The sequence below is a fragment of the Talpa europaea genome (genome assembly GCF_964194135.1).
Source record: "Talpa europaea genome assembly, chromosome: 7".
NCBI lineage: Eukaryota > Metazoa > Chordata > Mammalia > Eulipotyphla > Talpidae > Talpa > Talpa europaea.
In genome coordinates, this window is record NC_140074.1 from 44,486,658 (window position 1) to 44,499,363 (window position 12,706).

Below are 12,706 nucleotides of genomic sequence, written 5' to 3' on the forward strand. Positions count from 1 at the left end.
AATTTGTTAAGGCTTTTGTAAGCCTTAATGAGAATAATTAAGATGAGAATAATCTTGGTACTACTTTGCACTACAAATGTCTCCCCACTTCTGGAGTTATATCAAGAAAAAAAGTTCTTCCACTGTATGCCAAATGTTTCATGTGAGTTCCCAACAGCAAACTCCCATGAAGTACTTCAAACTGAGTGTCAAATATTCCTGTGCCTATGGCTCTCAGGAACTTTGATATCTATTATTAGGTCATAGTCAACTTTTACCATTTTAGTTGAATTATTCTTACCTAACTTGTATGGTACCTCACATCTCTATGTCTCCCTCAACGTACCACAGGTCAACAGTATTTATGTTCTGTCTCTCTGAAGGTACTTTCTCTTTTTAAGGGTATTTGTTGACCTGTACCCTCAGATTTCTCTTGACTTTAAGTAATGTTATGGTATAATTATATAGTAATGTTATAATTAATAGAGTAAAGTTATAATTTACAGTTTTTTTTTCCTTGTTGCTGGATGGCCCTCTCTCCAGCATTCTACATCTTAAGATAGGATGTATGTAATAGACTTTTTCAGTCTCATCTTCTACCTTAGCCTTCAGTCCTTCATATGTTTGGTTCCTTGGGTTTTCTTTGTTTTTTGGTTGGAATTCATTTGCTTGTTAATGGCTCTTCATTTTAGTATTTAGGATGAAGAAAACTAAGTTAGTTATTCTTTCCATCTTCAAAAATATTTTTGACTTTTCACATCTGCTGCTATTCCATCATCTTTGATTGGTATTGTAAAGTTTGACAATTTTAGTTGCTCTAGATAATTCTTGGTTGACAACTGAGAAACACTTCACTAACTAATAAGAAAAATTAGTATATTGTTAATAGGGAAGACTCCTTTGAAGTATCTGGTAAATCTGTTCATGTACCTCAATTAAGGGAAGTAGATTTTGTTAAGCTGTAGAGGTACAGTATTTTTCAAACTTTGACAGTAACCAAGAAATACATAAGTGGGCCTCCCCGGTGGCGCAGTGGTTGAGCACTGGGCTGCAAAGCTGCCCGCAGCCTCTGCAGCGCCAGTTCGATCCCGGCTGCCGGTCGAGGGTCCCACATGGCACACAGACCTCTCCTGCTGCCCACTGCTCCCCTCAGCAGTGTATTTCGGTCCTTCTGCCTGTTCTGCTCCCTGCTCTGGTGAATTCTCTCACCCTCCCGCACTTCTGACTATACCCAAGTGCTTGTATAAATAAATAAATAAATCTTTTAAAAAAATACATAAGTATATATTCTCAATACACAAGTAAATAATTCTAAATGAAAAATTTTTTTCTGACCTCTCCATTAAAAAAATTTGGATCAGATCTGCTAAATTGATATTATGACCTACAAAGGGGGTTTTCACCACTAATTTAAAAAATCTTGCAATTAGGTGCTAATAAAGGAGTTAGAAATATTACCTTATTTGTACATGGCATAAATAATAAGATTTCCTAATGTTTTATTATTTTTAGCTCTTTTTTTACTGAAGACATCAATTCAAACGTGGATTTTGATAACTGAATTTTCTCTCATTCAGGCTCTTTATATCACTGGAAAAGAAGTTTTCAGCTTCAAAATGATCTCTTATGTGGATGCAACTGCTGGTGCTGCATACACAGATATGAACATTGTTGACATTCAAGTTAATTTAACTGTTGGTTGCATTGAAGTAGTTTTTGTCACAAAATTTCTATATTCTATACTGGTAAGTATGTTACTTAGTTTTATAATTTATTTTATTCTCTTTGGAAATTGCTGTGATCAAACATAAATGAATAACTTATTATTTTTCTTGATTTTTCATAATTTTCTGGGTAGCATTTTTCATGATTGAAACGTATTTTATTTATTTATTTTTTAAATAATAAATTTTATTTTTATATTCCCCCATACAATTGCAAACGCCCCATTCTGACCCCAATCCTTCCCCTCCCGCCCCCCACCCCCCAAAAAGTGTCTCTGGTTCATAGTTTTTTGTTGATTTTGATTTTCACTTTCTTATAGTTATTCATTTTCCTGGTCCCTTATTTAAGTTTTCTAGATTCCTGCTATGAGTGAGACCATCCGGTATTTTTCTTTTTGGCTTATTTCGCTGAGCATGATCCCTTCCAGCGCCATCCATTTTGCTGCAAATTGCATGTGTTTATCTTTTTTGAATGCTGAGTAATATTCCATGGTATATATGTACCACATCTTCTTGATCCAGTCATCTATTTTTGGGCATTTGGGTTGTTTCCAAAGCTTAGCTATTGTAAACAGTGCTGCTATAAACATAGGGGTGCAGGTGCTCTTTGGAATTGATGTGAAACGTATTTTAATTGAATATCATTTCCCCATGGGGATATTCTAGTTAATTGAAGTATACATTTTATATATTGATATTAAATATGTTGATTGAATTCTTTATACATAATGATTTTGAATTTCTGTTTAAATTTTATTGCCCAACTCTACTTCAAAATTTAAATCTATAATTAAAGTTTTTTTTTTCTCAAGTCACCATTTAGAAAAGTTTATTGTCTATAGCATTTTAATTCAGTGAATGTCTGGATCTTAAGGGTTTTAGGGTTAATTCCCTATGTAGCACCACCTTATGATACTTGAGTTCTATTTATGCTTTTCGTAGTTTATTTTACCAGTGGTTTTTCACTGCTGTAAACTGATGAATTTTCATGTGAGTGTCATACCTATCTCCATGACTTTACTGTTTATTTTTTTTAAAATGCTGCCTCTGTGTTTTGGTATGTAAACTAAATAATTGGTTGATGCTAAATAAAATTACTCTTTTGTGATTTTGAGATCATCATTTAATTTTTATTACAGGCATATTTTTGTGCACGAAGATAAAGATGAACAAGTATTCCTTGTCATTTTTTTTCTAATTTTCTTATAAAAAAGCATTATATCACTGAGACACTCAAATCTCAAAAGATAAATTGTTATCTTTTTACTAAACTTGGAAATTAAGTATTAATATAATGCTGTCTATATTTTATGTAACTGATGTAACTTCTCCAGAATTCTGATGTTACTAAACTTGAGTTTTTTAAAAAATATTTTATTTTTTAACTTACAAACATAAATAATCTCTGTGTATGGAAATTTATAGGGAAATAAAATGTGATTAACCATTAGAGAAAGAGAGTTAATGAGAAAATAGACAACAGTTAAACTGTAATATCCACATTTTGCATTGTTAAAGGGATAAGATTTTTATTACCTTACTGTGTTTCTGTTTTTTTCCCCCGAGTTTTTAATGCAGGAAATTAATAATTAATATTGCCAATTAGACTGAACTAGTGCTATACCGAGAAAACTTTTTTTTTCCTGAAGGTGAAATCATAAACACCTTCAGAAAACAGAAATTTAAAATAATCATATATGTAATATGTCTCATTGATTAATGTAACTTTAAGGATATAATTCTGTTAACTTTATAGGCTTTTATAGATAATTTTCAAGCAGTTAAACAAGCTTTGGCTGAGGCAACTGTTCAGGCAGCAGGGATGGCTGCTACTGGTGTAAAAGAACTGGCTCAAAGGAGTTCTAGAATGGCATTGGATGTTAACATCAAAGCTCCGGTTGTGGTCATTCCACAATCTCCAGTTTCAGAAAATGTGTTTGTTGCTGATTTTGGACTAATAACAATGATGAATACGTTCCACATGATAACTGATAGCCAGAGCAACCCTCCACCCATTATTGATTTGATAACAATTAAGCTGAGTGAAATGCGACTCTACAGGTAAGCTTTTCACAAATATGTTCATGTTGAATCGCCATCTTCTCCTTACATTAAAGACTTTGGGATCTGGAATGTTTTGTTTCCAGTGAGATTTTATTTTATTACAACTATATTATTATTTTTTATTGAGGTAACATTGGTTTATGACACTACAAGTTTGAAGACTATAGCTTCACATGCAGACAAATGTGTATTCCACACTCATCACCAAAGGTTTAGTTACCATCCACCATCATCTGGTTTCCCCCATATCTCATCTTACTTCTCCCAGCTCCCCCCTCCTTCCCTTCTAGTAACCCACATTTTGTAATCAGAACCTAAGGATTTGCTTGTTTTGTTTGTTCATTTGTTTTCTCTGTATTTCACAAATGAGTGAAATATATGGTATTTGACTTTCTGTACTGACTTATTTCACTTAGCATAATCCCCACAATGTCTTTCCATATTGTTGCAGATGTGAATATTTTATCATTTTTAATAGTTTAGTAGTATTCCAGTATATCTAAATATCATATCATCGTCATCTATCCATCCATGGGCACCTAGGTTGTTTCCAGACTTGACTATTCCAGGTAGTGCTGTAAGGAACTTGGGGTTCATATATCTTTTCAAATTAGTATTTCACATTCTTGGGATAGATACCTATAGGTAGAATGGCTGAATCATATGTCATAATTTTTTGAGGAGCTGCCATACTGTTTTCCATAGTAAATACACCAATTTATATTCCCACCAACAGCATACAAGTGTTGTTTTACTCTACACCCTTGCCAACACTTGTTTCATATCTTTTTGATCTAGGCCTTTTTCATAGGTGTGAAGTAATTCTTGTGGTTTTGATTTGCATCTCCCTAGTAATAAGTAGCCACCATTGTCTCCTCTTTCTCCATAGTAAACTCTGGTCTGTACTTAAGTGGTCATAACTTACTGTCTTACTTATCTCTGTGTTGCTCAGTTCTGCTGCTGGGTTTTTTTTCCATTCAGCTTGAATTTCCTGGCAAGGTAATAGGAAATTGAAATAATAGTCAAAAATCTTCCACAAACAAAAGCCCATGGGCAAATGATTTTCAAAGAAAATTTCATCAAAACTTATATAAAGAAGAACTCATACCCATTCTTGTTTAAATTCCAAAAACCCAACAGATGAAATGCTCTGTAATACATTTTGGGTCCAATATTACCCTAGTAGCAAAACCAGGCAAAGAAAACTGCAGACCAATATCACCAGTTAACATGGATGCAAAAACCTTTAACAAAATGCTAGCAAATTGAATTCAACAATATATGATAGTAATCATACATCATGATCAAGCGAGCATATCCCCAGACTGCAAGGATGATTTAACATGTTTATCAGTCAGTGTAATACAGTATATCAGCAAAAGAAAAGATAAAAATCACATAATATCAGTTATTTCAGAAAGGATTTAAAAAGGTGCATCACCCGGCGCCTCCCCGGTTGGTGCAGCAGGTTGAGTGCAGCGCTGTGAAGCTGTCTGCAGCTTCTGCAGCGCGGGTTCCATCCTGGCCAGCCAGGGAGAAACCCACATGGTGGGGCAGACCTCTGCTGTCTTGCCTGCTACTCCCCTCAGCAGTGTATTTCAGTCAGCCTGCCTGTTATGCTCCCCACTCTGTCTCTGGTGAATTCTCTCACCCTCCTGCACCTCTGACCTGTACCCCAGCTCTTGTATAAATAAAATAAATCTTTAAAAAAAAGACGTATCACCCACTTATGATACACATCAAAATCAACAGTCCATATAATACTTAATGGTTAAAAATAAAAAGCTTTCTCTTATCATTAGAAACAAGACAAGGATGACTCACTGTGAACACTTCAGGTTAGATTCATTTACTGTTTTTAGCTGGAGCAGTTGGGCAACAGACGGAAATAACACTTATTTTCCAATAAACAGGTTGGAGAAGAAGTGAAACTATCATTATTTGTAGAACATGTGAGACTAATATAGGATTATATATATTTAGAAAACCCTAAAGACCCTACCAAATAGCCGTTAGAAACAGTACATGAAAATAGCCAAGTGGCATGTTACAAAATCAACAAATAATAACGAGGAAAAATAAAATAACTCATCAGAATGAATCATATACCTAGGAATTGTGTAATCAAGGAGATATAGGTCTTACAAATTGAAACAAGAAGACTTGATTAAAGGATATGAATGGACTAAGATATAAACAGAGAGAAAGACATTTCGTGGTCGATAGAGAGAATCAATATTGTCAAAATACAGTTCTAGTGAATGAGATGTAGATTTCATGCAATCCCAATTAAAATTCTAATGATTTTCTTCAAAATAATAGAATAAAAAAATACTAAAATTTATGTGGCAACATAAAAGACTTTCAGTAGCTAAATCAATCCTGAGAAAAAAGGAGAGAATTGGTGGCATCTTGTTACCTGATTTTAATACTATAAATCACTTTTTTTTTAAGATTTTATTTATTCATTTATACAAGCACTGGGTACAGTCAGAGCGCAGGAGGGTGAGAGAATTCACCAGAGTCAGAGCGGGGAACAGAACAGGCAGACTGACAAAATACACTGCTGAGGAGAGCAGTGGACGGCATAAGAGGTCTGCGCACCATGTGGGACTCTTGCCGGCGGCTGGGGATCGAACCTGCGCTGCAGAGGCTACGGGCAGCTTCGCAGCCCAGCGCTCAACCACTGCACCACCATAAAGCACTTTTAATTAAATACGGTGTTGGAATAAAATAGATTTATTGATCAATAGAACAGAAACAGAAGGCCACAAATAAATCTATACTCATGTTAATAGTTAATTTATGATAAAGTTGCTGCAACCGTACAGTCGATAAAGGAGAATGTCTTTAAAAAAAAATCAGTAGTGGGCAGCACATGTACAAGAATGAAGTCTGATCACTCTAACTCCATGCACAAAAAAATACTCAAAACAGACTAACAAAGTAGTTATAAGACCTACAACAATAAAATATATAGAAGAAAACATTGGTGATAGATTTCATGACACCAATGATAAAGAGTCTTTGGAGGCTGGACTTCTATGGCAAGAGAAAAGCAAACAAACAAAAGGGAGTTTTTTAATTTTAAAAACTTACAAAATGAAAGAAAATACAATTAAAGCTTACTCAATTTAGCAACAAAAATAATCCAATTAATAAATGGACAGTAGATTTGAACAGATTGTTAACCAAACGGGATTTCCAAAAGGCCAGTAGCTATATGGAAAGCATGCATCATCATTTTGAATAGGGGAAATTCAGGTCAAAACCACAATGAGATGTCATCTCAGACCTATTATGAACAATACATATTAAAAAGAGCCCCAACAATAAGTTCTGTAGAGGATGTGGGAAAAAAACTCTTACACGTTGTTGGTGGGAATGTAAACTGGTACAACCATTTTAAAAAGTGATCTCTGAATTTACCTTATAAAACAAAAAATGAAAATACTATACAACCCAGCAAATCTCACTTTGGACATCTGTATGATGAACATGAAATTGTGCAAACAAAAAAAATCATGCTGTGCAATGTTATTTCTGCATTACTTACAATAACTAGGACATGGGTGCAACATAAGTGCCCATTGACAGAGAATTGGGAAAAGAAGATGTATTATATTTAAAGATGGTGTGGTATACAGTCATAAGGAAAGACCAAATGTCACCATATGTAGTAAAATGTGTTTGAGGGAGTGATGTGTAATAGAACATCTCAAAAGCCAAAGGTAAGTAGTGAACATTAGAGACTTTGACTCTTAAGTTTTTGATTATTAATTACCAGAATAAAATTACAAGGGAAATAGCATATTGGGGTAATACATTAGTAGTAACTTAATAAAGGATAAAAATCCATATTTAAAGTAGTAAGAAAAGATAATTTGAAAAATTGGTACGGAACATGAATAAATGATTTTTTTAAAGATTTATTTTATGAATACAAGAACTGGGGAACAACCAGAGGTATGGGGAGTGAGAGGATTCACCAGAGACAGAGTAGGGAACAGAATAGGCAGATTGACTGAAATACACTGCTGAGGGGAGCAGTGGGCAAATCAGGAGAAGTCTACTGTGCCATGTGGGCCACCTCGCTGGCTGGGGATCCAACTCATGCCACGGTGGCTGCTGATAGCTTCATGGTGCTGTGTCTTAACCCCTTGTACCACCAGGGAGGCCCCTAAATGACTCTTAATTTTGAAACAATTTTTGAGGCAATGTTGGTTTACAACACTGTATTTGTTTTAGGGGTTATAGGCTCAAACATCTACAAATGTATGTTTTCACATCAGACCCATCACAAAAGCCATAATAATTCTCCACCATATTCCATAGATGATTCTTTATAGGAATAGCTATAGCCAATAAACAATCGAAATGTCCACCCTCTTGTAATCAAAGGAGTAAAAATGTATACAGTGAAATACTGTTGCCCAGTGATTAAGATTTCTCCATTCCTGTACATAAAGATGGCTGTTCTCATATATTGTTACTTATGTTTCTCCAATTTAGTGAGTGAGGTTTAGCAGATATTTGCACATGTGACCTGTTGTAATCATTTGAGCTTTGTATTGAAAGTACATCAAATATTAGGGCAAATGTAGTCCCTGCCCTCATTAATATTTTATTCTTGAAATTACAGATAAGACAAACTTAAGATACAGTATTTAAATAGATTAAGAGAAACTCTTGGAGGTACTTGGAGTATGTAAAAATGGAATCTAACCCAGATACTGGATAATACTGATACGGAAAGTTTTTCAAAGGAAGTAATTTTTGAAACAAATTAATGTTTCTTGTACAAAATTGACCTAAGTTTTATTTATTACAGTGAAGAATTTTAGAAATACGTAACTTTTTAGATTTATTTTTTATTTGTACAATAGCTGGGGTACAGGCCAGAGGCGCAGGAGGGTGATAGGATTCACCAGAGACAGAGTGGGGAGCAGAACAGGCAGATGGACCGAAAACACCGCTGAGGGGAGCAGCAGGCGAGACGGGAGAGGTCTGCCATGCCATGTGGGAATCTCCCTGGCCGACCTGGAATCGAACACACACTGCAGAGTCTGCAGACAGCTTCACAGCGCAACAGGTTGAGCAACGGGGAGGCCCCGAAATACATAATATTTAGTAATAGAAGGTTATTAAATGACCTACAGTACAGTATAGCATATATTATAATTTGCACTCGCTGCAATTGTATACGTGGGGCTTTTAAATTTCTTATTAAGTAGAGATTGCAAGCAAGCATGCATAATGTGTATTGTGTCACTCTATAATCACTTCATAAAGTGGTGATATTAGGCATTCTGAAAGATCTTTGCTGTCTCCCATATTTTTGTCCAGTTGAGTAAGTGATATCTAAAATTCTACAATTGTAGCTTCATACTCTAGTTGAAGGATTTGGGACTTCAATGAAAATATAATTGTATTGGGCCTCCCCTGGTGGCGCAGTGGTTGAGTGCTGGGCTGCAAGGCTGCCCACAGCCCCTGCAGCGCCGGTTCGTTTCCAGTCCGCTAGCGACGGTCCCACAAAAAAAAAAAAAAAAAAAAATTGTATTATTGAGGAGTACTACTTTGAGATGCCTTTGATGGTACAGTGGTCATATTGTAATTTAAAAGGGCTTTAGTAACCTAATACTCATTTCTGAGCATCAGTTTTACCTTTTATTAGTATTTGGAAAGGCAAATACGGTTCAATTTAATGTGAAATTGTCTATATTCAATTATTTTTGACCCTCAGAAATAGAAATTTCACATGATGCCTTTTGTTTCTTACCAAATAAGAAGATATGTGGTATTTACATATCTAAATCAATGAATTAAACATTTATATTTAGGGGCTTATTTGGGGGGCTTATTATCTAACTTGTATACTTTGGCACTTTTTAACAAATTCCAAAATCCTATTTTAAAAATTAATTTCTCTGCATGTTTCTAATGGGAAGGGACAGCTCTTATTTCCCTATGTTATGCCTGATAGATTTTATTTTTCTTCTCACACACATTATTGATTTCTACTATTTTTACATATAATGATACATTTAATTTCTTTCCTACTATATGAGTAAACAGTTCAAAGCAATTTTATTTCTACTTCTAGGACTCAGTTTACCAATGGTAAATACCAGGATGTCTTGGATCTGATGCTACCACTAAATCTTGAGGTCATTGTTGAACGAAATTTATCCTGGGATTGGTATCAGGAAGTTCCATGTTTTAATGTAAATGCTCAACTAAAGCCCATGGAGGTAACTTTTGTGTTCTCAGTGATTTCTGTTTTGTTGGCTGAAAATACTGCTTTGGTGTCATGAAAAATTTTGAGGGAAAAAGTTACATATTAATCACCTTGGTCAGAATTGAAGTTGTAACTACATTAACCTAGAATTCAGTGACTGTTTTTCATCCATTTATTTCACAAATATTTGTGTCCGTACTGTGGATTAGGGTAGATTTCAGAGATACAGTGACAAAGAAGACATGATATTATCTCTGACTGCATGGAAATTACCAGTCTGATGTACAGATTGATGGTGATAGTGGTCCAGAAAATGTGATAGCCTAAAAAAGTACACTGGCACATAATTAAAATGCTTATAAATTATTATAAATTCCATGAAGGAAATAAATATTAGACATAGTACACTTGAGTAGCCAGTGGAATATGTTGATATAGAACTTAGTGGGAGAGGTCTCAGGAAGGATGGTTTGAGAGTCTTTAGCTTCTAAAAGCTATTTTAAAAGCCAGTGGAATATATGAAATAACAGAGAAAGTATAGAAGGATGGAGAGATTGAAGATGAAAATGCCAAATGGGTTAATATTTTTAGGCAGAACTTTATATCCTTATTGGTTGCCATTGCTTCAGAGCTCTCTAATAGAACTATCCACAAGTTCATACTTTTTCATTTCAATTATATGGAAGTAAAATCTTTTTAGGTGCTTTGCTGAAATGACAATATATGGCAGGTTTTTTTTTAAAGAAGCTTAATAAATCCTCTACACGGCCCCAATTTTCCTTTTATTTCTCCCTATAAAAATTATATATTTTTTTAAAATTTATGCATACAAGAACTGGGGTACAGGCCAGAGGTGTGGGGGGTGAGAGGACTCATCAGAGACAGAGTGGGGAACAGAACAGGCAGACTGACTGAAATACACAGCTGAGGGGAGCAGCGGGCGAGTCAGGAGAGGTCTGCTGCGCCATGTGGGTAGCTCCCTGGTTGGGGATCAAACTCATTCTGCAGAGGCTGCGGATAGCTTCATAAGTTGCATCTTAACCCCTTGCGCCACCAGGGAGGCCCTAAAAATTTAAAGAGAAAAACAATTTAAAATTTTCAGACTTTTAAATAAAAAATATATTTAGAATTTAAAACGTGATGATCTCAGCAGAAAATCTTTTCGTTCTTAATGTATAGAAGAATAAGGACTCTTTAAGAAAGTGCCTTTTTAAGATAAATATTTGAAATCTCTGTAGTATCAGTAAAACAATAGGTAGACTCTTGGGGCGGGGGGAGGGGAATAGCATGTTCCACCAGTATGCTGGCAAACCCTCTACCCAGTTATCAGGCAGACTTGTGTGGGGCAGCAGGTACACCATTTTCCTTCACTCTTCTCCAGGGAGAATCCATGCAGAATGTTCAGGTGATGTTGTAAACTATCTGCAAATGCCCGTCTGTCTTCAGGGTCATATAAAACTAGGTCTCCCACTACCCTAAGATACCTGAATGGGGAGCTGCTATTCCAGCCCTCCTTTGGGCTCCACATCTTTGACCCCCCCATATACATTCTCTGCATCAAGTAGTAGCTGGAAGTAGTCTCATGCATCCAAAACAAATGTTGCAGCTTGTAAGTTCTGACTCATTAGATGTTTGGGGGTAGCGCACACTGTCAGACCTGACATCTAGAAGCCATAAATCAGCAGTTCCTGGATCCTGATAGTTCTTCTGACTTCCTCCATTGAGCTTCTTGGCAAGGGTGAAGCATGATCATTAATAACAATATTTGACAGGCAAAGTGTAGGGGTTAGTCTCAGCACTATCACTGCCACAGCCTGAGCTGAATCGTAAGCCAGGGAGCTAACCCACATTCGGCACAGTAGACCTCTCCTGATTCGCCCGCTGCTCCCCTCAGCTGTGTATTCCAGTCAATCTGCCTGTTCTATTCCCCACTCTGCCTCTGGTGAGTCCTCTCATTCACACTCCCCCTCACCTTTGACCTATACTCCAGTTCTTCTGTGCAAAAATAAATCTTAAAAAAATATTTGATGGGCATCAGTATACATATACTAATTTAAAGATGTGATTTAGAAGTTGTAATATTTAATTTCAACTTAGTAATTTTCATTAACACTATTCTTGCTGTGCCCGCTGCATAATCACAAATCAAGTCTCATGAATAAATGAAAATTTAAAAAAAAATGTAGAACATAAGTAGCATGAATAAGGTACTTGTAGATTTAATCCTAAAATACTGTATCAGAATATCACTTTAAAAAGGTGGTCAGACGAAGCCTGGTGAAATAAGACAGTTAAATTTGGGGAGATTGAAATTGTTGCTTTGAAGTTATTAAATGCTAGTTTAAGCTTATAAGTCTTTGTCTTCCTTTCTGTGTCCTTCCTTTTTTTTTTTCCTGCCTTCTTTCATTCTTCCCCCCCTTTACATAATTATTATTGTATTAAGGGTCTCCAGAGAAACAGAACCAGTAGTATGTATGTATGTTTGTGTGTATATACCCTTGGTTTGTATTCATTAGACTGCTGCTTGCCACTGAGGATAAGGTCCAGGATGGGTCAAATAATGCCAAGGTGGGCTACAACAGCTGCTAGCTACTTGGGTTGTTCAGGTAGGGGAAGACCCAGTTTCATCCTACTAGGTCTGTCCCAGAAGGCAGTCGGACATTTGTAGATGTCTGCAACTCTATCTAATCATCTATCTGTG

At 35.7% G+C, this 12,706-nt stretch overlaps 1 protein-coding gene across 1 annotated transcript in view; it reads left to right on the forward strand.

The window, feature by feature from the left end:
- The window catches only part of VPS13A (vacuolar protein sorting 13 homolog A), a gene marked incomplete at its 3' end in the record, with an annotated part of 180,645 nt that overhangs the window by 81,249 nt on the left and 86,690 nt on the right, over positions 1-12,706 (forward strand). Inside the window, exons 32-34 of the mRNA XM_084236962.1 lie at positions 1,557-1,724; positions 3,460-3,764; positions 9,871-10,018. Coding sequence (XP_084093088.1) covers positions 1,557-1,724; positions 3,460-3,764; positions 9,871-10,018 — 621 coding nt within the window. The remainder of the gene's footprint in view (positions 1-1,556; positions 1,725-3,459; positions 3,765-9,870; positions 10,019-12,706) is intronic.